The 27,596-nt window shown below is 47.0% G+C and overlaps 1 protein-coding gene across 1 annotated transcript in view; it reads right to left on the bottom strand.

The window, feature by feature from the left end:
- The window catches only part of PREX1 (phosphatidylinositol-3,4,5-trisphosphate dependent Rac exchange factor 1), a 144,596-nt gene that overhangs the window by 17,730 nt on the left and 99,270 nt on the right, over positions 1–27,596 (bottom strand). The window contains exons 15-33 of the mRNA XM_073682645.1: positions 26,523–26,595; positions 25,474–25,610; positions 24,133–24,225; positions 23,127–23,275; positions 22,454–22,539; positions 20,295–20,431; positions 20,024–20,174; positions 18,328–18,503; positions 18,075–18,236; positions 17,598–17,808; positions 15,939–16,218; positions 14,911–15,120; positions 14,489–14,577; positions 6,051–6,133; positions 2,719–2,809; positions 2,157–2,327; positions 1,862–2,079; positions 1,409–1,508; positions 47–190 (exon numbers count right to left, since the gene is read on the bottom strand). Of these exons, the coding sequence (XP_073538746.1) occupies positions 47–190; positions 1,409–1,508; positions 1,862–2,079; positions 2,157–2,327; positions 2,719–2,809; positions 6,051–6,133; positions 14,489–14,577; positions 14,911–15,120; positions 15,939–16,218; positions 17,598–17,808; positions 18,075–18,236; positions 18,328–18,503; positions 20,024–20,174; positions 20,295–20,431; positions 22,454–22,539; positions 23,127–23,275; positions 24,133–24,225; positions 25,474–25,610; positions 26,523–26,595 (2,761 nt within the window). The remainder of the gene's footprint in view (positions 1–46; positions 191–1,408; positions 1,509–1,861; positions 2,080–2,156; positions 2,328–2,718; positions 2,810–6,050; positions 6,134–14,488; positions 14,578–14,910; positions 15,121–15,938; positions 16,219–17,597; positions 17,809–18,074; positions 18,237–18,327; positions 18,504–20,023; positions 20,175–20,294; positions 20,432–22,453; positions 22,540–23,126; positions 23,276–24,132; positions 24,226–25,473; positions 25,611–26,522; positions 26,596–27,596) is intronic.

Raw genomic sequence — 27,596 nt, 5'->3', positions numbered from 1 at the left:
ATTGTACAGCACCCAGCGGGACATCGCCATACAGGGGTTAACTCACCTTGTGTGAATAGGACGGACTGGATCTTCAAGCAGCCGCCGTGTTCAAACTTAGTTGGCAGTTTTGAGAAATGGAAACTGTCCAAGTAGAAGACGACCTTGAGGGACTGGCGGCATCCTTCTATGTGGTGGAAGACAGCTGTGTCTGGAGAAAACATCAAAGCATTACACCTGCCTGCTGGGGGCACGAGGTGAGGGGAGTCTAATTATCTGTCAGATCACAAAGTCCATAACAAGATCACAAAGAAGAAGGCGAGAGGTCAGTGGCAATGATCACCGCGATGAGCAGTCAGGGACAATGAGGTTGTGGTTCAGGGCTCCCGGAGTATGTTCACACTGCATCTTTTTCTGCAGTTTTTTGAACACTAAAAGCTAATCTTCATTCTTTAATGGACTTTAAAAAAAAAAGAGTCACATAAATGCCAGTTGAAACAGAAACAATGAAAAAAATGATAAAAAATGTTGAATATGTAGTTGGGAAACAAAAAAATTTAAAAAACAAAACAACGCTTCAAGTTTACAAAACTCCTGAAAACAAGGAGCAATTCCTGAAGCCTGTTGTGCTTGAAAAAATGGACATTTCTCACCGCCAGAAAAAGATACAGTATGAACACGCCCTTAGAGTATGTGCACAGAGTTTTATTAAGGAGTTTTTTGGATCTGATCTTCTCCAAAATCCTACTCTGCTTGGAAAACTTTTGGAAAACTCTTCCAATCTATTTCTCTGGAAAATCCACTTTGCTGTAAATATGAGAAGTTTTCAGGAAAAAAAAATCTGTTGCAAAACCTCTTCAAACTGCTACAAGAAAAGAAAAACTCTTCCAGCCGCCACCCCTTCCAAATAAAATTAGTTTCCTGAAGCCGGTTCTACTCATATTATTTGAAAGTCTCAAAAAACTCAGTGTGAATGTCGCCTTACAGAGTAACCTGCACCGGGACAGTCATGTCTTATCCTCATACTCTTGTGCATTAGGGTATGTGCACATGTTGAATATTTGCAGCAGAAATTTCTGCACCACAAACATGTCGTTTGGCAGGAATACTGCTGGGTAAAATGTGCGCTTTTTTGACGCGTTTTTCCCTATTCACCTGAAGGGGTGAAAAATGCAAAAATTCTTAAAAGAATACTGCAGGTTTGAAACTACTTCATTTCTGCAAGAAAAAAAGTAAGCAGCATGTGCATGAGATTTAAAAGATTTCAGAAATCTCATTCACTTTGCTAGTACTGTAAAACTGAGCAGTTTTTTTTCCTCCGCAGAAAAAATGCAACATGTGAACAAACCCTTATAAGTGATATGGATGCAATCACTGGTCAGGGTGATGATTATGGGTCAGGGTGATGATGATGGTCAGAGTCTCTTACTGGCTACCAGCGTTTCATCCATCTGCTTGAAGTAAAACACCACTTTGTCCAGGTCCTGCAGCGTCGCCTTAATGTCTTCCAGCATCACCCGCTCTTCCTTCTGTGAGGCAGAAACATGGATGTTATTCACCCCCAGCATCTCAAGTCTCAGGGGGGCAATGACCCCTCCCTACATAACCACATTGTTTTTAATTGCAGTTCCACCTGTGGCCACTGGAGGTCGCTGATGAATTACGAATTTAGCTCTTGGCTGCTGTGTCAATGTTATCCTCATTACACAAGTACTCCTGGATAGAAGGATTTATTGACAACGCAGGGCAGCCATGGGCAGAGTTGTGTGGGGGGCTTGACCTTTCATTCCACAGTGGTCAGGGCTTATATTTACGTCCATCACACTTGGGGGGTGGGGGGGCCATAATGAAGAACAGTGAGCGTATGGAGATGGAGACTTACGAGACTGGGTGACAGCAGAGACTGGTAGCTGAGGAGGACACCGGTCACCGCGATCTGCTCCAGCCACTTCCTGCTGGCGTCCCGGCTGCTCTCCTCGTACTCGCCGTTGTTGTTGTATCGGTAGTTGAGGGCGGCCATGAGCTGCTCTGTGAACGTGCAGATGGCGGCGACCAGTGTCTGACAGAAGATTACATCCCTCCTGACCTGCAGCTCCGTATCTATGAGGAGAGAAGAAGGTTACAGCTGGCGCTGCGTCACCTGTGGGTGGGGGTGGGGGGTGGTATACGGAGCTCACCTGTACATTTCAGTAGAGCCAACAGGAGCTGATTCTTCCCATCTTCCACATATTTCTGGATACTTTCCACCAGGATCTTAATGGAATTCGGTAGATTCCATGGATCTTCTCGGACACTGATTTGGATCATACTTCGGCATTTAATTGTCCACTCTTCCTTTTTCTGAAACTCTGGAGGGAGAAACCAGCATTAATAGGCAGCGCTGATAATGATCCAGAAGGATTCAGAACTTCTTTAGACACCACAAGCTGGCAGATGTGTGGTGTCATCCAGGGTCAGTGATCTGATCAGATCCTGAGCTGGGATTAGACTGACGGGATAGAAAAAGAGGGGACAAAGCATGGGGTGTCAAACGCCACCCTATCCAGAAAATGCAGTGAGAAACAGCCAAAGCACCGCTTATCATATTTATCTACAAGCCTGGCATCCAATCAGAGCAGGACTTATTATACTGTTGCACTCTGATTAGTTGCCAGGATTCTGGTTCCGTTGAATTCCGTTTATTTACAATTCTGAGCCAGGTGGCAGCTGTCAGACATCATGTGACCTCGCTGCTGTCACCTTGTAGGCTGTGCTCCATGGGAAAGTGCTTCGTCTCCTCGAAGGCCTTAGACATAATTTTTCCTTTGAGAAGCGTTATAATGGCGTCTACCTGCAAGGAAAAAAACGGGGAGGAAACTGGTGAGAACAGAACTCACATCACAGGAAAGAAATGAGTCACTGCTGGAATAAAAATTACTGAAATTCTTCCAGTATGATCAAATGATTACATAATCTGATCTTCTATCCTTGTTATCAATAGTAAGTTTTATACTATGATTCTTTATGTGTGAAATATAATCTCAGAAGACTAACTTCTTCTGTTTCCCCCTTTAATTTCCCTTGCCCTTCTTACCGCTATCTTCCCTATCCTATTACCCTTCCATATATCCCTCTCCCCCTCCCTTTACTCCAAGTTTTGTTTTCTCCGTTCCCATATCCTTCCTATCTTCTCCGTGTCCTTTATTGTCCTCATCCTAATATCTTCCTTTTTTCCCTTTCATAATTATAGCTTGGCTTAACTTTGAAGTAAGTTATTATGTTTTTGTTTAAAATAGTAAGTCTCATTGTTTGTAACCTTATTATATATGTAAATTCCATATATTGTTGTTTATTTGAGGATTTGGATGATTGTTTCTCCTTCCCCAGAATGTTAAAAACCCCTTAATAAAAATTATTGGAACAAAAAAAAATGACAGTGACACTCATATAAGCTGGTGTAGGTAGTGACTCATTCCACCAGTGGGCGGTGTTAAAATTTGGCGCCTATATCGCAGATTGGTCACGGCCAGCGAACGCGACCAATCAGCAGAGCGGGGTTTAAATTTGGCGGCAATAATGCTGATTGGTTGCGGCTGCGACCAATCAGCAGAGTGTTATTTAAATTTGGCGCCAATAATGGTGATTGGTCACGGCCGCGACTAATCAGCAGAGCGGTGTTTAAATTTGTCGCCAATAATGCTGGTTATTCGTGACCAGTAACTGCGACCAATGAGCAGAGCGGTGTTTAAATATGGCGTCAATATCGCTGATTGGTCGCAGCCGGCCACCACGACCAATCAGCGAAGCGGTGTTTAAATTTGGCGCCAATATCGCTGATTGGTCACGGCCGGTGGTTGCGACTAATCAGCAGAGCGAGGTTTAAATTTGGCGCCAATACTGCTGATTGGTCGCGACCGCGACAAATCAGCAGAGCGGTGTTTAAATCTGGCATCAATACTGCTTATTGGTCGCGGCCGGCGACCGCGACCAATCAGCAGAGCGGTGTTTCAAATTGGCACCAAAATCGCTGATTGGTCGCGGCCGGCCACCGCAACCAATCAGCAGAGCGGGGTTTAAATTTGCCGTCCATATCGCTGATTGGTCGCGTCTGGCAGCCGCGACCAATCAGCAGAGCGTTGTTTAAATTTGGCGCCAATCTCGCTGATTGGTAGCGGTCGCCGGCGGCCGCGACCAATCAGCAGAGCGGCGTTTAGATTTGCCGGCCATCTCACTGATTGGTCGCGGTGGCCGGCCGCGATTAATCAGCAGAGCGGCGTTTAAATTTGCCGCCCATCTCGATCATTGGTCGCGGCCGGCCACCGCGACCAATCAGCGTCGTATTAGTGGTCGCTGCCGTCCACCGCGACCAATCAGCAGAGCGGCGTTTAAATTTGCCGCCCATCTCGCTGATTGGTCGCGGCCGGCCACCGGGGAGCGGCGCTGCCTGTGCGGCTCCTTCTGCTGCTGCGGCTCCTTCTGCTGCTGCTCCGGCTCCTTCTGCTGCTGCGAGAAGCCGGGAGATGAGCGGCTGCTCGCAGCAGAAGCATCCTGACCGGCGGCGCCGCTCCCCGGTCCTCCGTTCACACTTGCTGTCGGGAGATCAGCGGGCCAAGCCGCTGATCTTCCGACGTTAGCCGCATGGAGGTCAGCGACGCCGGTCGGGGTAGTTGTGCTGCTAGCACCGCTCATCTCCCCGCGGCATCGCCGCTGACCTCTGTCCGCCAAATGAGCCGCTAACAGCCGCCATCTTTTTTCAGAAATCACGTGGCGCTGATTGGCCGCTGCCGGACCAATGAGCGACGCGGGATTTCCAGGACAGACAGACAGACGGGATAAGACAATTATATAGTAGATATATATATATATATTTTTTTTATTTATTTTACTCACTTACAGTATATAGCGCTATTAATTCTGCAGCACTTTACAGCATCACTGTCCCCATTGGGAATCACAATCTAAATTCCCTACCAGTATGTCTGTGCAGTGTGGGAGGAAACCCACGCAAACACGGGGAGAACATACAAACTCCTTGCAGATGTTGTCCTTGGTGGGATTTGAACCCAGTACCCCAGCGCTGCAAGGCTACAGTGCTAACCACTGACCCTCCATGCTATACGGCGATACTTTGGAGTTGGGTTACAACAGTTAGGCTGTGTGCCCATGTAGCGCTTTACAAGCGTTTATGCTGCGGAATTTCCGCAGCATAAACGCTTGGGAAACGCTTGGTAATCCGCCCCCCATGGTCCCCAATGACAAGCTGCACTTTCAATGCCCATGTTGTGGATTTTTCCGCAGCGTTTATGCTGCGCTCAAAAAACCACAGCATGTCCATTAATTTTGCGGACACGCAGCGTAATCGCCGCCATTGACTTGAATTGAAAGGCATAATATCCGTGTCAGTACATTTGTACACACGGATATTATGCGTTTCTATGTGCGGATGGTACCCAAGTCTGGAGGAGAGGAGACTCTCATCCAGACCCGGGTACCATAGAAACTGTAAAAAAAAAGAATTTAAAATAAAAAATAAAGTTTATACTTACCTTCCGATGTCCTCCCGGTGTTTTGTCTGCTCCGTCCAGTGTCTTGCAATGTTCGCGTTGATGTGGAGGACTTGCCATGACGTCACTGAGTCATGTGACCCATCACATGGCTCAATGACATCACCGCAGGTCCTTCACACCACCGCAAGCAGTGCAAGACACCGGACGGAGCAGTCAAAACACCGGGAAGACATCGGAAGGCAAGCATAAACTTTTTTTTTCTATTATTTTTCACCATTCGTATTCTTTTTTTTAACTAACTTGGTCACACTACTATAAATCCATGCCGGTTGCATGGATTTATATAGTGTGACCAAGTTGTCAAGCACTTTTCCAAGTGATGCTAAAATCGCTTGGAAAGCTCTTGATAACCCACATGCAGAAATGCATGCAAAAACGCTTGACAAATGCTTCTACCTGGCGGGAAAACCGCATGTAAAAGCCGCATGCATTTTTCCTGCCAGGGAGAAGCGTAAAAAATATGCTTCATTTCTGCAACGTGGGCACATAGCCTTATGGTGGTCACGACTTGCGATGATCATTCACCTGATTAAACAGATGTTCCAGGCACCCGTGCAGCTTGTCCTGTTTATCTGAGGGGATCCGCATATCACACGGCAGCTCGTCCCCTGGGGACACAGGAACAGGAGTCATTAGACAGACAGGTAAATGAGGATAATATAGGAATATAAGTGGGATAAGAGGTGTATGGGGAGATATAGGTGTGCAGATAGAGGGGTAGATATATATTTATGTGCAGGTGTATTATATACCACTAAATATATAGATTCAGGTATTACAAAGGTACAGTATATGAAAGATTTATATGTGCTGGTATGTGTGAAATATATTGGATAAGAGGTATACAGAACTGTGGAAAAGTTTTAGGCAAGTTAGAAAAAAATTCTGCAAAGTAAGAATGCTTTCAAAGATAGAAGTGTTAATTGAATTTTTTTAATTGATAAAAATAAACTAAGTGAATTAACAAAAGAGAAATTCAAATGAAATCAATATTCGCTGTGAGCGCTCTTTGACTTCAAAACAGCATCAGTTCTTATAGGTACACTTGCACAAAGGGATTTTGTAGGATTATAGTCTGGTGTAGGCAATTATTCCAAACAGGTGATAATGATCATCATTTTCATATGTAGGTCGCAATTCAGTCACTACTGAAGCAGAAACAGCTGTGTGGGAGGCTTAAAACAGAGTGAGAAACAACCAAACTCGGCTACAAAAATGAGGTTGGAGAAGACAGTTCCATGTCACAGGTTATGTAGCATGGCAAGACTGAGCACAGTAACAAGACACAAGGTAGTTATACTGCATCAGCAAGGTGTCTCCCAAGCAAACATTTCAAAGCAGACTGGGGTCTCATGATGCGCTGTTCAAGCTCTTTTGAAGAAGCACTAAGAAAGACGGATTTTGGTAAGACCTTACCTGTAAAATCCTTTTCAGCGAAGGAAGGAAGGGAGACACAGTCATTACTAGTGGGTAGGCGGAGCCCACATAGGATAGAACACCTCAGATTAAAAAAGAGTGTTGTCCGGCCCCTCCAGCTTGGGCTCCTCCTACTCCAGCTCTCCAGTCCGTACACAAGCTAAGGAAGAGCAAATATCACCAGCGGAGCAACATAACCCCTTCTGAAGAACTTCAGAGAAAAAACAAGAGACAGGTTATGCATATAACAGAAAAACCACACAGTCCCAGGTACTACTCACTGGACCTGACCACTGCGATGAGCTGGCAATGCTGGAACAGAGCCTTAGCGCGCCGACCTCAGCCCAGATAATCGCTATCAGAGAAGGGTCACGCTGCATCTGAAAACACAACAACACACTTCTGCCATGGGAGGGAGCTGTGTCTCCCTTCCTTCCTTCGCTGAAAAGGATTTTACAGGTAAGGTCTTACCAAAATCCGTCTTTCAGCAGCAGATGGAAGGAAGGGAGACACAGTCATTACTAGTGGGACGTCCCAAAGCAGTCCAAAAATTAAGGGTGGGAAAAAAACCAACAGAGGCAGAATCCCAACAACCTAGAAAAATGCGCAACTAGCGCTAAATACAAGTTAACGATAACTTAAACTACAGCCGCCTGCAGGACCCTACGTCCTAAGGCTGCATCAGCGGAAGCAGTGACGTCCACCTTATAAAACTTTGTAAAAGTGTGGACGGAACGCCAGGTAGCCGCCCGGCAGAGTTGAGCTGCCGAGGCCCCTTGATGAAAAGCCCACGATGAACCCACAGCTCTTGTGGAGTGAGCTCGAATCTTAATTGGACAAGATTCGCCCTTGAGTCGGTAAGCCTCTAAAATGGCCGACCGAATCCATCGAGCTATAGTGTCCTTGGAAGCTCGTTGACCACGCCGACGACCTGCTGGAATCACAAACAGAGAGTCCGATTTCCGAAAACCTTGAGTAATAGACAAATAGAACTTCAAAGCCCGCACTAAATCCAATGAGTGCAAGGCCCGTTCCTTCGCATTCCTCGGTTCCGGACAGAGCGAGGGCAACACAATATCCTGGTTAACATGAAATTGTGACACCACCTTAGGTAGAAAGTCGCCCCGTGTGCGAAGCACCACACGATCCGGGAGAAACTCCAGAAAAGGAGGCGAGCAAGAAAGAGCCGCCAGTTCAGAAACCCTTCTCAAAGAGGTGACTGCCACTAAAAAGGCAACCTTCCAAGAAAGCAAAGAAAGGCTAACGGAGTCCATAGGCTCAAAAGGCCCATGTTGAAGAGCCTCCAAGACCAGATTGAGCCGCCAAGGGGACACAAGCGCCTTCCGCGGCGGAAACTGACGGGTTACCCCGCGAAAAAAGGAACGAACGTCCCTACGCGAGGCGATAGCCTTCCGAAACAGCAAGGACAAAGCAGAAACCTGACCCCTCAGAGTGCTAACTGCCAAACCCTTGTCCAGGCCATACTGCAAAAAGGCCAACAAATTGGGAATGGAAAAAATCCTCGGGTTCCTTGAAGAACCCGAACACCATGAAAAGAAGGCCTCCCAAGTCTTGTGATAGATCCTAGAAGTGGCAGGACCCCTGGCAGCTCGCAGAGTGGCAATGACTTCGGCTGAAAAACCTTGACGAGTCAAGATTTCGGTCTCAAGAGCCATGCCGTCAAACGCAGAGACTTCAGGTCCGGATGACGAACGGGCCCTTGGGTTAACAGGTCCGGGCGAAGAGGGAGAGGAAGTGGAGGCGCAGCCAGAAGCGACACCAGCGTCGAGAACCACGTCCTCCTTGGCCAGTCTGGGGCTACTAACATAGCCGGGACTCTTTCCAGTCTGATCCGACGCAACACCAGAGGAAGTAAGGATATCGGCGGGAACACATAGATTAGCTCGAATTGGTCCCACGGAGCCACCAGAGCATCCACCGCCACAGCCTTCGGGTCCTTGTACCTGGACATGAACGTCGGTAACTTGGTGTTGAACCTTGATGCCATCAAATCCACTTGAGGAGTTCCCCAACGGGAGCACAGCTGTGCAAAAATTTCTGGGTGAAGACTCCATTCTCCGGGATCCACCTTCTCGCGACTGAGGAAGTCCGCCGTGATATTCTGAACTCCCGGAATGTGAACCGCAGAGATGGCTGGCACCTTGGCCTCGGCCCATACCAGGATCCGAGACACTTCCATCATGAGCCTGGAGCTCCTCGTTCCACCTTGATGGTTGATATACGCGACCGCCGTCGCGTTGTCTGTCTGCACTCGGACTGGCAGACCGCTTAAAGGGACCGTCCAGTGTTGGAGGCAAAGGAAAATCGCCCTCAATTCCAGGATGTTGATCGGCAGGACAGACTCTTCCGACGACCAAACTCCCTGAATCCAGAGATCGTTCCAGACACCCCCCCAGCCTGACAGGCTGGCATCGGTGGTTATGACCGACCACCTCGGAAGGAGGAAGGACTTCCCCAGGGATAACGCTTCCGGACGTAACCACCATTCTAGAGACTCTCGCACCCTGTGGGAGATGATGACACTGCGATCCAGCGAAGCCTGTGATCGATCCCAACGGTTCAGAATAAGCATTTGGAGAGTCCTGGAATGAAATTGGGCAAACGGAAGTGCCTCCATTGACGCCACCATCAAACCCAAAAGGCGCATACACCTTCGAAGGGACATTGCTGTCGAAGACTTCATAACCTGTACATGTCGAAGAAGACTTGCTTGCTTGTCTGGAGGCAGGGACACCACTGCTCGTACCGTGTCGAAATGCATCCCCAAAAACAGGATTGACTGCGACGGTTCCAGAGACGACTTCTTCCAATTGACCAGCCACCCGAAGTCCTCCAGGAGCTGAAGGGATAAATTGCGAGCCGTCACCGCCTCCTCCTTTGAGGACGCCACAATCAAAAGGTCGTCTAGGTAGGGAAGAACCGTAACCCCCTGTCTTCGAAGGATCGCCATGAGAGGTGCCAGAATTTTCGTAAAAACTCTGGGCGCCGAGGCCAACCCGAATGGTAGGGCCACAAACTGGAAATGGTCCTGACCTATGGCAAAACGAAGGAAGCGTTGGTGGGCCCTTCCGACGGGAACATGCAAATAAGCGTCGCGAATGTCGATTGACACCAAAAAGTCGTTCTGCGACAGGGCCGTCACAACCGAGCGAAGCGACTCCATGCGGAATTTCCGGGTGTGGACATGCCGATTCAATCTTTTGAGATCCAGAATGGGGCGAAATTTGCCCTCCTTTTTGGGGACCACAAAGAGGTTTGAATAAAACCCTCTTCCCCGATCCTCCGGCGGAACCGGTACCACCACACCCTTCAGCAGAAGGGAATCGACCTCCTGCCGTAGAGCGGCAACTAGCTCGGGCTCTGACGGAATGCGAGATCGGCAAAACCTGTCCGGGGGTCGCGAAAGAAACTATGAAGTAGCCTGCTGACACAACCCGCGTCACCCAGGCGTCCGAAACGCGGGACGCCCAAGTCGATTCGAATTGGAGCAGACGACCCCTCACTCGAGAGCCCTCGAGTGAAAACCTGGCGTCAATCCGCCTTAGCGGGCTTTTTGTCAGCTTCCCGCTTGTCTTGACGGAAGCTCTGTTTCCAGGGAGTGCGGGATTTCTGAGAAGCCTTTTTTCCTGAAAAAGAGGGACGACCCGATCCCCAAGAGGGCTGACCGGACCGTCCCCTGGACCGAAAGGGCCGCCGACTACTACCGGCACTAGGCCTGCCCGACGCAGAAGCCACAGTTCTTCGCTGTGGTAAGGCCGCTTCTTTTGCCTTTGCCTTGACAATCAGCTCCGTGAGGTCAGATCCAAATAGCTGACCACCCTTGTAAGCTAAAGATAGCAAACCTTGCTTGGAAACCGCGTCCCCGGTCCACTGTCTGAGCCACAGTGCTCTTCTGACTGTGACCGCCGAGGATTGCGCCCTGGACAGCAGTGACGCGGTATCCAAACCTGCATCACTGCCATATCGGGCCGCATCCTCCAACAACTTGAAAAGCCCATCTACCTCGGATAGCGGGGATCCATCCTGCCACGCCGTCCGTAGACGGTCCAACCAGCTTAGGGAAGCTTTACAAGCACACATGGATCCTAGCACCGCTCTGAATCCATGACCCGCGGCCTCGTAGATGGATTTCGCCGCCATCTCCGTTTTTCTGTCCAGCGGATCCTGCAGACTCGCCTTCCCTTTAACAGGCAGTAATGAGGATTTGCTAAGCTGGGACAAAGGGACATCAACTTCAGGAGAAGGAATCCAATTATCAATCAACTCCGTGGAACACGGATACAGCGCCTCAAAAAACCGTGTTCCCTGAAAACGTTTATCTGGACACAGGCGTTCCTTCTCCACTGCCCCATTAAGCTCATCCAGAGATGGTAATGCCAAGCGCGACCTATGCGACTCCTGAAACATCCGGGCCGACTTACCAGGACGTCTAGTTACCTCCTCCGGAAACTGTAACGCCTCCCTCATGGCTCCAATAAAAGCCTCTGCACGGCCCAAAAAAGAGGTAGAGTGCCCCTGCCGATCCTCCTTATCCGAATCGGACATCTCCCCATCTGAGCTTGAAGGCTTGAAGGGGAACCCTCCATAACAGAGATCTCCGAGTCGCTGCGCGGGGAGGGCAGTACCGGCCTGTGGCGCTTCCTGCCATGAGAGGATCTAGCTGACACCCAATAACCTAGAAGGTCAGACAGGCCATCAATAGAACGAGTGAGGGCCTCCATTTTGACCACTGCCCCATCACCGAAACCCCCGACCGCTGCGCTTGACGCCGTCGAGGACTCCTGCGTGTCAGACACGCGTGACTGATCCTGTAGCGGACCTGGGAGACGGTCCGCACCTCCTGGACCCTGATCTGATATGCCCTCACACAGTATATGGCAGGTTAAACCTGTCAGTAAGTAGGACAGTGTGGTTTCTTAAAAGAAAGCTGAAGGGTTAAAGCTCTTAAAGAGAGAGCTACCCCAGCTGACCCCCAATTAAGGGATAACCGCCTAATAAGGGGTTAATGTCGCAGACTCCCCACAACCTCTGTGAAAAGAAAAGGATGTGCGAGCCCCAGACAAAAAAGGAACCTCTATATGAGGTAATAGCTGCAGGACAGCACAGTCTGCCACCTTATTGTGCCTCAGAAAGGTGCCCTGCGCTGAGGGGGTGAGGGGTTAAGCTTCTGCCCTGACAGGCAGAAGCGACTCACCCAGCTGGCCGCGGTGCAGTGTTCCTTCGGTCTGTCGGGAGGAGAGGAGAGTGAGGAGCCCGATGGAAGCCGTTCAGTAATGGCCGCCGCGCTGTGAGGAGAGAGAAGCCGGAAGAGGAGGGGCAGGAGAAAACGCGCGCTCAGAGCGCTTCCTGCCAGCGAAAGACCGGGAAGGCGCGAAGCCACGCCCCCCGCCGGCTTCAAAAAAGCGCGCGCGACTCCTCCGCTCTCCGCTCCTGCCCCGCTTCCATGTCCTGCAGGCATCCACCTGCGGACAAAAAAACACAAGTCACCACCAGAATACATGTAGCAGTGGCTGCCGCAGCAGCCGCTGAAGCACTCAAAACACATTAACATGCTGAGTACTCACCCAGCTGAGCGCCACAGGGACCCCCAGGGATTTGTGGCGCTGTGCCCAAGCTTCCCCCCAGGGCGGAGAACGCAGTGACCCCAGATGCGCGGTTTGCGTCCCCGCCAGGGAAGCATCCCTCATCCCCCGGGGCCGGCAGGGTTCTGCAGGGACCTCTCTCAAAGGGTAATGCAGATCCGCCAAGGGAGGGGTGGGGGTCCAGCAGCGCTGAGACCCCTGAGACCTCAAGACCACGGGGGTCCAAGTCTCTGTCCGATAAAAATAAAAAAAATTTCTGAGGAGCTGCTTCCAGCAGCGACCATCCTCTCTGACCTCAAATTTTAGACTGGAGAGCTGGAGTAGGAGGAGCCCAAGCTGGAGGGGCCGGACAACACTCTTTTTTAATCTGAGGTGTTCTATCCTATGTGGGCTCCGCCTACCCACTAGTAATGACTGTGTCTCCCTTCCTTCCATCTGCTGCTGAAATGTAACATTTAGTACCACAGACACAGTGGTTGGCAAAGGAAATTTAGTGCAGAGGATGAGACACATCATCTTTACTTCCTTTCAAAATCAGAAGATGTCCAGCAGTGCCATCAGTTCAGAACTGGCAGAAACCAGTGGGACCCACTTGCAACCATCTTCTGTTCGGAGAAGTCTGGCCAGAAGTCATCTTAATGGAAAATTTAGGCCAAAAAGCCATATATTCTACATGGAAGCAAGGCAAAATGACTTCGCTATGCATTAAAACATAGGAGCTGTGATGGAGAAAAATGTTAGCAGGTGCTCTGTGCTGAGGAGTCAAAATGTGAAAAATGTTGATATAACAGACAAACAAGGCAGTTTGTCGCTAAAGGGCTGGATAGAGGTACAACAACGAGTGTCTGCATGAACAGTGAAGCATGGCGGAGGGTCCTACAAATTTCGGGCTGCATTTCAGCAAATGCATTTGGGAATTTGGTCAGGATTAGTGATGAGCGAGAGTATGTTCGGTTAACCCTTTCACCGAGTATACTCGGCCGAGCACCGAGTATTTATAGAATGCTCGGGCTTTAAAGTTTTCGTCGCTCCGTGAACATGATTTGCGACTGTTTGACAGATTTAATACATGTGAGGAATGCCTGTTTTTCTAGCATTCCTCACATGTATTAAATCTGTCAAACAGTTGCAAATCATGTTCACGGAGCGACAAAAACTTAAAGCCCGAGCATTCTATAAATACTCGGTGCTCGGCCGAGTATACTCGGCGAAAGGGTTAACCGAACATACTCGCTCATCACTAGTCAGGATTAATAGGGTCCTCAATAATGAGAAATACAGGCAGACACTTACCCATTACACAATACCAACAGGGAGGCGTCTGAATGGCTACTAATTTATTCTGCATCAGGACAACAACCCCAAACATACAGCCAATGTCATTGAGAACTAGATTCAGTTTAAAGAAGAACAAGGAGTCCTGGTAGCGATGATACGGCTCCACAGTGCCCTGATTTCACCATCATCCAGTTTGTCTGCGATTACATGAAGAGACAGAGGGATTTGCACAAGCGACCTCCACAGAAGATCTGTGGTTAGTTCTCCAAGATGTTTAGCACAATCTCCCTGCAAAGTTCCTTCAAAACCTGTGTGCAAATACAAGTGTACCTAGAAGGACTGATGCCGTTTTGAAAGTAAGAATCAGTGACCACAAATACCGATGCGATTTAGATTTCTCCTTTGTTCATTCACTTTGTGTTTTATTAATTACTTAAAATAAACTATTAACACTTCTATTTTTAAAAGAATTCTTAAATTTGTATAATTTTTTGTTCCACACCTGCCTAAAACTTTTGCGCAGTTATGTATTTCTGCAGGTATTGAGGAGCTATACAATGGTATATTTTCGGAAGATATATATGTGCCGGCATGGGGAAAATACTTGTCTATATGAAGGTAGAGGAGTGGATGACGGGGTACGCCATATACACTAGATCTCATTACCTGATCCCATCTCATCGCTGCCCAGGTAAGAGCTGTTGCTGCGGACACTCGTGTAAGACAGTACGGAGTCTCGGTTGCTGTTACATTCACTGTGGGACACAGGAAAACAGGACATTTACCCAGAGATGAGTAGGACACCACCCAGAGGAAGTCACGCATACTAAGTCACTGAGGTGTTATCACCACAGACTAGGGTGTCCTAGTTATGTGCAGTGAAGCCACATCCAGTCACTCAGTGATTTTATCGCCCTTTGTGGTTTGTTGGAGGAAGCAGCGGAAGAAAAATTAGGTCTCAATCCACCCACCCAAGTGACTCAACCCCCTGTGGCTGCTGGGAGTTGTAGTCATGTGAAATGACATCAAGATGCGGACATCCATAGGGCTCCCTCAGGTAAACCAGGGAACAAGCACTAACCACTCACCTGTAAGAATCTCTATAGCTGACGGTGTCATGCCCAGAGTCCTCCTGATCTTCCTCTGACACCTTGAAGCAAACTTTCTTTATGCCTCCGGGGTCACCTCTGTCACCTTCTCCATCTTCCGTCACCAGGGAAGATGGGGGGGTGCCACCAGCAGAAGGGGCCTCACATGCCGGGTCAGGCTCCAGGGGTTCAGTAATGGTGGACAACAGCCTGCAGAAAGAGAGGAGCAGGGAATTATACTCACTGGAGGCGACTCAGTCCTACCCCAACTCTTCCACCGGGATCGGAAGAAAATATCAGAACCGTGTACACCAAGTCGTGGCATTTTAGAATTGCCTCTTGTATGCCATAGTCTGACTCAGAGCTTTGCAGTAACTACACCTCTATTTGCCTTCTCATCCTCTGATTTTGCAAAACTATGTAACATACATCCCAAAAAAAAACATCACCAAGGGCTGGACCAGTACTATGTAAGTGAAGTTGAAAGCCCGGTGTCATCCTATGCAAGTGAGCTTAGTTATTGTATAATAAACTGTCTGCAGTTTTCTAACAGATCATGTGTTTCATTCATTACAGTTATATTTAAAGAATTCTGCTTGCTGTCTACTAATGTGAACATGCACAGCTCATGGTTTGTTACAATGTATCAATGTAAACAGAAGCACAAATATGTCCCTTGTGCTGACAGACTGCTACAATGTATCAGTACAGGTTAATTGCATCAATTTGGATTTCAGGTTGTTCATTGCACTAAGGATTGTCTGGAGTGGACAGCAAGCATAGGTCTTGAAAATGAATGAAGCTTTGTGAACAAAAGAGTAGATCATCCCTGAAGCCTTGCAGTCTTTAGGGTGGAATCAGAGGTCAGGGGATTCTGTCCCTCGCTGAGGTTGGGGTGAGGCCGCTTATGCTGCTGCTTGCTGTTAATCTATAGACATGAGTGTGCAGTCAGCAGCGAGATTAGGTATGGGTATGGAGGGTTTTGCTGTGATTTTTAGGGTCTCCCTGGTCACAAGAAGGAACCTCACTTGTTGATCTGGGTGACATATTGCTTCATCTCCTTCACAGCCACATCCAGCTTGTTGAAGAGCTGCAGATAAGCGTCCTGAATCTCCGTGTCTTCCTGCTTCAGCAGATGGCTCAGCCCTCGTTCCTCACTCTTCATCCCTCCATTCATCTGAGAGGAACTGCTGTCCAGGCATCCTCCATTCACCCCATCATTGTCCTTCGTGTTGTGACACCTCCAGGCAGGAGCTGCCATACTGGACATACAGTGCTGGGAGTACGTCATTGGATTCAAGCTGCCGACTGTGGAGACAACAGATGGAGAGGACCTGAGTGCAAATCAGAAGGGAGCACGGCACCAGTATACAGGGCAAAATACAGTGCTGGCCCCAGCTATTTCATGCTACAGAAAGATCAAATACAATATCCTTCCGATGCACATGACATCATTTATTCTTCACTATACTCCACAGCTGCACTCACTATTCAGCTGGTGGAGTCACTGTGTACATACATTACATTACTTATCCTGTACTGATCCTGAGTCACATCCTGTATTATACTCCAGAGCTGCACTCACTATTCTGCTGGTGGAGTCAGTGTGTACATATATTACATTACTTATCCTGTACTGATCCTGAGTCACATCCTGTATTATACTCCAGAGCTGCACTCACTATTCTGCTGGTGGAGTCACTGTGTACATACATTACTTATCCTGTACTGATCCTGAGTTACATCCTGTATTGTACTCCAGAGCTGCACTCACTATTCTGCTGGTGGAGTCACTGTGTACATACATTACATTACTTATCCTGTACTGATCCTGAGTCACATCCTGTATTATACTACGCAGTTGCACTCACTATTCTGCTGGTGGAGTCAGTGTGTACATATATTACATTACTTATCCTGTACTGATCCTGAGTCACATCCTGTATTATACTCCAGAGCTGCACTCACTATTCTGCTGGTGCAGTCTCTGTGTACATACATTACTTATCCTGTACTGATCCTGAGTTACATCCTATATTATACTCCAGAGCTGCACTCACTATTCTGCTAGAGGAGTCACTATGCATGTACTTTACATTACTTATCCTGTACTGATCCTGAGTTACATCCTGTATTATACTCCAGAGCTGCACTCACTATTCTGTTGGTGGAGTCAGTGTGTACATACATTACATTACCTATCTTGTACTGATCCTGAGTTACATCCTGTATTATACCCCAGAGCTGCGCTCACTATTCTGCTGGTGCAGTCACTGTGTACATACATTACTTATCCTGTACTGATCCTGAGTCACATCCTGTATTATACTACGCAATTGCACTCACTATTCAGCTGGTGGAGTCACTGTGTACATACATTACATTATTTATCCTGTACTGATCCTGAGTTACATCCTGTATTATACCCCAGAGCTGCACTCACTATTCTGCTGGTGGAGTCAGTGTGTACATACATTACATTACCTATCTTGTACTGATCCTGAGCTACATCCTGTATTATACTCCAGAGCTGCACTCACTATTCTGCTGGTGGAGTCACTGTGTACATACATTACTTATCCTGTACTGATCCTGAGCCACATCCTGTATTATACTCCAGAGCTGCACTCACTATTCTGCTGGTGGAGTCAGTGTGTACATATATTACATTGGTCACATGATCTCACCTTGGTCTGGATCAAGGCCAAAGAAGGAGTTTTTTCGGCCAAAACGAATGCTGAATGACCTCCCTATTGACGTGGTGGTTTTGGGGTATGACACCTCCATGATGTTGATGTGACAGTTGGTCGGGCAGAAGTCCATGCTCAACAGGGTGTGCTGCTCACTCATGGCCTGCTTAAAGGACGGACTGACCTTCATCCTCAGCTCATCTGCAAACTGAGAGATGACACAAACTTTAATCACACAGTTCCTAGTCACAGGGTGAGAAAGCCAATAGCACAGGAAATAAGTAGATGGAACAGGACAAAGGATCAGAAATATGGTGGCTGCAGGGTACAGCATGGAGGAGGAGCAGCCGCTCATCTATGCAAGAAGGTTAAGGGTAGAGGACAGAGGAGGGTGACTGGAAGATGGAAGCCTATAATACACAGGAAGAAAGAAAATCTGAAAGGTTCTGGGGAGATAGGACCCCGACGTTTTACCCCCTCGTAGTTGCTGATCCTCTGGCTGATGTTTTCCAGTTTGGTGTCACAGATGTGGCGAAATTCGTACTGCGGCATGGTCATCACCGATTTGCTCATTGCGATAAGTCTTGTACAATTCTTCACAAATTCAACGTCATCAGCAATAAATGCCTGCAGGATCTGAGAAGGCAATCGAGGGACAGGTTGAAGAGCCCGGCCCCCCAAGAGTAATGTGAACCCTCCATGTGAGGTCAGCCACAATCCCTTTTACCTTAGCAGTGATCCCAAAGGAGCCGCGAGGTTCAACCATCTTCTCCAGGACATAGCACTTTATCCCGCCGGTGCTGACGTACTCGTACATCACACCATGCTCAAGATGGACGTTCTCCACTGTCAGGTTGATGAGTGGACCATCATCCATGATAGGAGTGGAGGGGCAGGGGGCATCTGCAGAGGGGGGCAAAGAGTCAGAACCCAAAAATATCAGGACTTCTTGTGTGCTGATTATTTGCATCAAGTTACCCCACTCCTATACGATTGATGCAGAAGTGCTGGGGAATTCAGAGAAGCGCCGAGCACGTTAATAAATGAGTAGCTGTCGGTCAGAGAAGAGCGCACAGCAGCTGAACCCGTTCCCTGGAACAAGCAGCCGCCTGAACAAGGCTATACAATATACGCTACAGGACGTAATGGCTCTACAGGAAGGTGCTGTCGCTCAGAAGGTCCAGCTTCATGACAGAGCAGCTCTGCGGCTTCCAATTTACCAAGTGATGCAATTTGTCACCATTTTCACTATCCATGCTTGAGGGTCAGAGAATTGAAACATTCTGGGACTGAAAATCACTAAGAACCTAGCACTAAGGGATGTTGCAATGTATAAATTCTCTGAGAACTAAAACACAGCAGCACAAATGTCTCTTCTGCCCTGAGCATTTTGCTCCAATATATCAGTGAGCTAAAATGTATCACTGAAGTCACAGAGGAGTGCTTAGACTGGATACAAATAATAAGTGACCCTCAGCTGTGTGAGCAGGACAAGGTCAGGAGGGCGTTTCTGATTCTGGGTGGAAGAAAGAATGTTCCGATTCACTGACAGCAAGCAGAAATCGAAAAAATGGTGTGGAATTGAAATACAAAGGCCACAATTCATCATTGCTTTTGCACCTGTTTTGTGTCTTTTGCACCTTTTTTTGTTTGCACTCAAATCATTATTCCAGTTTTCCTTTTTTGAAGTCTATTTTGTATATGCTCGCTTGTATTTTTTTGTTTTCTGCTCTATGGTCGGAGTTTAGTGATTACAGATGTTTTCTTCTGCTTCATCAATTGTAACTTTTAAAAAGTCGCAAAATTTTGCGCAACTCCACTCCAGTCGCCCCCAGCTGTATGTTTCAGCACGTCAAAATTTTGGCACAATTTTCGCGACTTTTGACACCTAAAGTCGCAAAAACAGTTCAAGGCAGGAAAAAAGCCTTTTACTTTGCATGAATGTTGTTCCCTATTTTGATGAATTTGGCTCAGAAAAAGGCAACTAATACCACAAGACAAAGAAAGGAAAGTGACTTAAAAAACGCAAATGATGAATCGGGGCCTTTGTCTGTATGAAAGTTCCAGAACGCACTCTTTTTACAGGATCATTCCCATCTCGTACATATATGGCGCAACCATAAGATACCATCAATGGGACCCGCATCTATCTTGAGCACAAGGTCCTGATGTCCACAGCTGTCACTACAGAGGTGGTCCGAATTCTGACCACCACTCCATTGAAAACAGTGAGCAACAGGGCACCATTCTCAGGATAGATGGGAGTCCTATGCATTTATGACCTACCCTGTGGATAAACCATAAATGTACGAGATGTGATTACTCCTTTAATGGGTTTTAACGTCTCTGCCCCCAAAATATTAGTTGATAACAGGGGGTCAGGCATTCCTTATCTATAGGAGATGTGACCTGTCATGCGCTACCTGCTTGTCTGCTGGGGACACTTGTGTCCAGCAGGAGGCTGGCACTGTGGTCATCAGACAAGCCGCCGTTCAGACACTCATCAGATTTACACCTCTGCGCCCTGTCCTCCTCTGCATCCTCGTGGGTCCTGTAGATCCACTGGAATAGCCCCTGAAATCAGAAGACGAATATATTATCCACTGCTCATGCAATCCCAAGGAGCTGTGCTCATCACATATTTTAAGTTTGTATATTCTTATAGTGGAAGATGCTGAGAGTAGTAGTCCTCACCAAGGGGTTTTGTGGGTTTTTTCGGTATGCACTGAAATGCTCCAGGACCTCGGAGTGACTGTCGTGTATGACGTTCGTTCCATTTACCTTGAGGATACATTGTCCAGGATGGAGACCAACAGCAGCTGCCTGAGACCCTGAACACCAGGAGATATGAGATACCATATCAATCAGACAGATGACTACACCCCATCTATAGAGCGAAGCAGCAGAAGACCCTTCACATTCTGATACTCTCCAATATAAGTAAATACAGTTAATTATTTATTGCACTTGAACATTTCTTTAGGTAATATATAAAGCAACGATACCCCCTTCAGCGGCCCGGAGACCCTCTGTTATGGGTGAATGTCACCTGCAGAACATGTGCGGCTGGAATGTTATTACTGGAGGTGATTTATAAGCTCCAGGATCTCACACTACAGGACCCCCGTGGCCCCTGGAGGGGGCTCTTCATGTCTGGAAAAAGAGTTGCGGGAAAGTTCTACTCCAGCGGATGAGCACAGACAAAACCAATCATTGGCCCCATTGTTACATATCCTACAGTCCTCAGGGGCAAAACATGCAAGGTACAGAGCAGTATATGCTGTGGTATAAGGCACCGCCAGGCTCTGGCAGAGGACACAAGTGTACATCCATACTACATTATATCAGCATTGTGACGGGAGTCTCCGGTTTACACTGTCAAAGAACAAGCAGAAAAGTGTCCAAATATTCCCAGATCACAGTCGGCACAGAAAATGTGGACTGCACACATACCATACTTTACACACATATATATGCATACTGTACAAACACAAACACCATACTGTACACATATAGACATGATGCTGTACCATGCAGTGCGCACACATACATATTATATAAACACTCATACAGTACACAGCATAGACAAACACATACAATACATACATTTACAGAACACACAGGACAACCAAACAGAATACTGTCTTACATATACAGTATGCATGTACATACCATCTAGTGCACCCACATATACATATATCAGACAGTGCACACATACATATACAGTATACACAACATAATACAGATATACAGTACACACAAATAACATACTGTGAACACGTATATACCATCTAGTGCATCCATATGTACACAACTATACAGTGTACACATAGTATACTCACATACCATATTGTACACATACAAATTCCAAACTGTACACATATACACACAGATATACTTTAACATGCACATATATAGTGTGTCACATATACAAACACATACTATACATGCATATAGAGTCCACACACATACCATAAATGTACACACACCCACACTGTACAACACAGATATACCATCTAGTTTACCCACATATACACATACCTTACAGCTTACATGTATACAAAGACATAGTAAACACATACAATGCAGACACATCAAACATTGTGCACACCTATCCACATATATAGTACCAGGGGTGGACGCAGACGCAGACAGCAGGGGGCCCCTGTGAATGTAAAATAAAGCAACCTCTTTACATGTCTTTATCCAATAAACACTCCACCAGCAAATATGAGCTCTGCAATTCATTAGCTCAGTCCCTCACATGCAATGTAATAGGCGGCAGGAAGCTCTACGGTACACACACAAACACATGCAGCACACGTATATGTACACGCCCATCATCTATAGACACATTTACACTTTGTATAGTTTGGTTTTAGTTCTAAACTTTCTAGTGCCGATGCAAAATAGTAAATTGATGCCTTGGGGGGGTCATAAAACAGTCTGCTGCCTGCCACCCCTGCGCACCAGATGTCAGTCTCACATCTGTAGGTACTTAGGATGTGGTGGATATTTTTGATGCTTGCAGGCTGTGATTGACATTAGACACAGCACTTGTTATGAAGCGTTCACCATGAAGTCTGAGCTTCTCATACAAGAGGAAACATCTACTGAGAGTAACAGTACGAGGACTGTACGGCCAGGACGGATGCAGAGCCATGACCCCCGACACGTACATAGAACAGTAGTAATATGTGAGGGAATGACACAGTACAGGGAGACATGAAGCCAGGTCTGTATACAATATCTACACCGTACCACTACATACTATTATATGTGATTGTGGGGTATGTATGCTCTGCAGATCACTTCATGAACAGTAAACCCATCACTGCACTCGCAGGTCTCACCTCTCCCCACCGCATGGACGTAAGGAGGAGCCGAACCCCTGATCTGGAAACACAGGGACTTCGAACAATCCGGGATCTTCACAATCCTACGGCGACAAGATGATTAAGTGCGTACAGAGAGGATAATGTTGGATGGCAGGTAATACCCCTCCTCCACCACAATTCTCACCCATCATAGTCATCAGCATTCAGTGCAGATATCACATAACGTAATATTCTGCACTTCATATCAAGCCACAGACCCTAATGTGAGGGGGACACCTCGAACGCTGCCGTCTAGATTGGATAATCCCTAACAGATAAAATCTGATGCAGCTCTCATATTACAGATATTATCAAGCCCCTAATACACAATGAACTGATGCTGGCCACATTCGCTGATGTCGATAGGTTTGGACGACACTCTAGTGTCTACGGAGGCGCCGGCCAACTGATTGTAGGGGAAGATGTTGATCAGCATGTCCGATTTAAGAGTGCCAATCGCTTTGTTCACCTGAAGAAAAACCACTGGCACAGATGTCTTATGGCATCACAGAGGACACAGGAGCGTTTGGCTAAACAAGCGCTCCTGAGTATGGATAAGCCAGCCGAGATGGCTGTCAGCTGAATGATGGGCTGAAGTATTATTCAGTCGATAGCCATCTAAAGTGTATGGGAAGCTTAAGATACTTACTCTTTGGATTTGGTTGCCACCAGAATGCGGATTGGCCTCCGAGCACAGAACGACTGGTTCAGAAGAATCTCTACTTCAGAGAAGGGTCTGAGGAAGACGAGGTCCTCATTAATGGTGTAGATCTTCCGTCCAACCTGAAGTCCGGCCATCTACAGGGAGAAGAAGCGATGGGGACAATTTTTCCAAATTACCGCACAATTAAGAAGAATGATGCAATAAACATTGGACTATGCGATCAATGTCCATCTCCCAAGCGACACGTGAGCTGACCAAGAGGAAGCTTCATAGAAAGAACATGAAATCCTCCAGTCATACAGTGGCTTCACTAGTGCCGAGAGATGGATGGATCAGATATCACAATGAATTGGAAAGTTTTTACTAAGTCAATATACCCAATGCTGATGATCGCTGATTAGGGGTGCAATGGTCCCTGATAACTGTCATATTTATGGCCCACGATGAGATATAAGGACTGTAAAGGTTCGTTTACACCACCTGCTTTGCGGCATTGAGCAGTTACTTGATCCAGTAGGAAAAAAATCAGTTACAAATGAAAGAAAAACGGATGGCTGCTGATTAACGGATCCGTTTTCCATAGTCTTCAATGTTAAAAAAACAGATCCAGCAGAGATCAGTTATTTAAAAATGGACTAAAAGTTGTGTCTGCACAACTTTTTTGCCAATGGATTTCTGCTGGTTCCGTTCTAATGTATCATTACTGGACATCTGAACATAGCCTTAGACTAAAAGATTATCATGAAATAAGTGTCCCCAAGAATGCTCATTCAGGATAATCTTGCAGTGTAAATAGACCCTAGGTCATAGTTTCCAATAATCTTGAATTTACTGTTCCAATTCGCTGAAAGACCCTGAAATGTCAAAAAAGTCTCTGGTGGGAAAACTCCTTTAATGCCATTGTTCTGGTGCTGGGTCTCTGCTGCTGTCAGCACACTGCTGCGTTGTGGTTGGCCACATTGGTCTTATATCCCTGCCTGATGGGTCTCACCTCAGCGTGTGATCCCTTCCGAACAGACTTCACCACGATCGCTTTGTTCTTCTCTTCCAGATCAAAGCCGTAATCTTCTTCCTGAGGTAGAATCTGCGGAAGAACAGAGCAGAGACTTAGTACTACCCCTCACTGGATGGTGACTGAACAAGTGGAAAATTATCTGACCACAGCCACATGCCAGTCCCCATAAACAGGACAGGACAATCCAGCTGTGAAGAACTACAAGCTCCAGTGACCCCCTTATATACGGCACCAACAACTTGTAGGTGTTACAAATATCAATCTAATCTCCCTAGTACACACAATATATTACTCCCGTCATACCTGTCCCCGGGGAATGGCCATCTAATCCCCTCACTACACATACAAAAAGCCCCCATACACAGACTTAGCGTCAACCAAACCTGCAGATATCGACATTCGGCCAACAGTCTAATGACCCCACCTATACATTTGGCTAATGTTGGCCGGACTTGCAGATATTGAAGGGTCTGGCTGACACTCTAATGTGTATGGGTCCGCTGGCCGAGTGATGGTTAGGAGAGATATTGATTGTGCAAGTACGATATGAGACTGCCAATCTCACTTTTTTCTACGAGACACAGGTAACACGGCTTTCTCATAGAGAACCCATGAGAGCTCGGCCAAGTGAGGTGTATGGGTGGCTTAACACACAATCTGTGTCCACGGGAGCTCACAATTTAATCTCTTTACATCATGCTATGTATCACTCCTATCATCCATGTCCCCAGGAGCTCGACTTCTAATCTCCTTTTATCACTCCCATCATCCCTGTCCCCGAGAGCTGACAATCTGATCTCTCTGACCTGGCCATGTGATAATCCCCCTGGTTGACCTCTCATAACTCTGGGCAGAATGTGATTACTGTTTTCATTTCTGGGATCGGGGGAGGGTTGTTTCTATTCCTGTGCCGGCGGTCGGAGCGGTGTGGAATGTGTGAGCGCAGCAGATGTATTTATGTTCAGATAGGAGTCTATGAGGTGTACAACATGTAGAGGATGCGGGGCCCTGGGACCTACTTACAGAAACACACAAAGCCATTTATCACATCTTGCTCCTTATTTGGAGCCGCCATCACCAGGGAATGATCTGCATTTCACACATGGATGAGGTCACAGTTCACACACAACTCACACACAACTGAGACTGCACACACACAGCCAAGGTCACACACACACAATCGAGGTCACACACAGCCACTTATGTGTTAGGTCACGATTCTCTCCTTCCCCTATATATCGGTATCTTCTGAACGCCATGTGTCAGACACATGGAGAACGGTACCCGCCCTTGTGCCACCAATCGCCATTTCCTCACCAGCAGAGTCTTGGCCATGATGTTCTCCAGGAGCTTAAAGTCGTACTTCTTGTTCTTGGAGTTGGTTCCTTCGATCTCCTCGTCAGCATGAAATCGGAAGAACTGAGACTCATCTTTGAACTCGCTCTTCTCCAACACTAACACAAAGAAATAAAGAGGGAGAGAGGGTAAGATATAGAGAACAAAAAGGGAGAAAGAAAACAGATGAGTGACAAGTTATACATGCAGAGAAAAAAAAAAAGAAGTCTGGGCAGTCATCTACTCAATGATGGTTTTTGTTCACTGAGAGAAAGAGGAGATTTTGAAAATGATGAGGCTCTGAATCACAAAGTCCTCATCGTATGGTGGCAATCCATGGAAGGGGCTGTATAGTATTCTGGGAAAGGGTGTAATGTCTCCTAAGCTCACACAGCCACCACTGCTCATCAACGTAAATTACAGGATACGTGGTGGGCAGCTGACAGCGCCCAGTGTCCTCTGACCACACAAAGGCCATAATAAGAGGGGAGCACAGGCAGCCACGGCTGAGCAGAGAAAGTGACCGGCACGTAGCGCACTGCAGTCTCATCCTAATTACCTGTGATTATAGAGGCGGCGCTCACCCTCACATCCCCTGCTCCTACCCCCAGGGGTGGACATAGGGCCCAAAAGGCAAGGGGGCCCATCTCCAACTCCAAATAAGCAAGCAGTTTTTTTTGCCAAAGACATATTAACGGGTGAAGTATGATAAACTAACGGTAGACAGAGGGCTCATATATGGTTCTTGCACAGGGGCCCTCTCTTGTCTGTGTCCGCAGCTGCCTGCCTCGTCACTCCATCATCAGTACACAGATATAATCCGTCTGCTGGTTATATAAAACCTGTATAATGTGATCAGGGACGACGGTGATCCAGCCCCAGAAGGCAACAGGATGCTGGATCATGTGCAGCATTGATTGGTCATGTCTGTCAGTGCAGAGCAGACATGACCAATGAATCCAGAGCGCAGGCATTGCTCTGGGACTGGATCTCGTAATCGGAGATATTGCTACTAAAATCGGCACAATTACCATGATGCATGAATCCATTGTTGCAGAGTCCAACGCCAAGAGCGACGGCTTCTTCTCTTGTCTGAAAATCTCCCTGGAAGAAAAGACGTGTTTTTTTTTTTAGAGAAAGACCAACACGGAGCTCATAACGTCCACATAACAGCCCACATACTCCAGCGAGCCAGCAATGATTGCAAATCAGTCACTCCTATTTCTGTGCCTTTCCCTATCTTGTTGGAAGCATGGCTGTGCCTGACAGAGGACTATTCATAGAGTTCGTGATGAAGGCAATCATGGCCATTGTCGGGTTGAGCGTCTCGGGTGCAGCAGCCAAATGCACAAAATATGCGCAGAGAAGCTGCCACCGGACGTGGTGGATGAAAGAACTGAAGAAAAGACGGAAGTCGCGTCTGCCATGATTATCCCGAGATTGTTCTCACAAGGAGCGCGTTCCTGGCCTCACAGATGGGTGAGGGTCGCGGAGGAGTCAGCCATCACCACTCACATCTATAGATCTGGGGCCAAAAATGTGATATTTGGAAAACTGGCAAAAGTTAAAGATCAAATTAAATTCATTGTTTATGAAAGTTCAGGAAGAAAGATGGGAAAGAAGAAGAAAAAAATCAGAAGAGATGAGAAATATGGCGGCAAAGGAGGCGATGAAATCAGGAAAGAAACAGAATAGACGAGAGATCCAAAATTATACCTAGAGCGGCCAAGGGGGCTAGTATAGAATACAGAGATCAGTCACCAGGGCTAGTATATAATACAGAGATCAGTCACCTGAGCTAGTATATAATACAGAGATCAGTCACCTAGACTAGCATATAATACAGAGATCAGTTACCTATGGCTAGTATAGAATACAGAGATCAGTCACCAGGGCTAGTATATAATACAGAGATCAGTCACCTGAGCTAGTATATAATACAGAGATCAGTCACCTAGGCTAGCATATAATACAGAGATCAGTTACCTATGGCTAGTATATAATACAGAGATCAGTCACCTAAGCTAGTATATAATACAGAGATCAGTCACCTAAGCTAGTATATAATACAGAGATCAGTCACCTGAGCTAGTATATAATAAAGA

The sequence above is a fragment of the Phyllobates terribilis genome, unplaced genomic scaffold, assembly GCF_046119375.1.
Source record: "Phyllobates terribilis strain yellow unplaced genomic scaffold, ASM4611937v1 Scaffold_5__5_contigs__length_657084704, whole genome shotgun sequence".
Classification (NCBI taxonomy): Eukaryota; Metazoa; Chordata; class Amphibia; order Anura; family Dendrobatidae; genus Phyllobates; species Phyllobates terribilis.
Note: the sequence above shows the minus strand (reverse complement) of the source record. Positions and strands in the feature narration are given on the sequence as shown.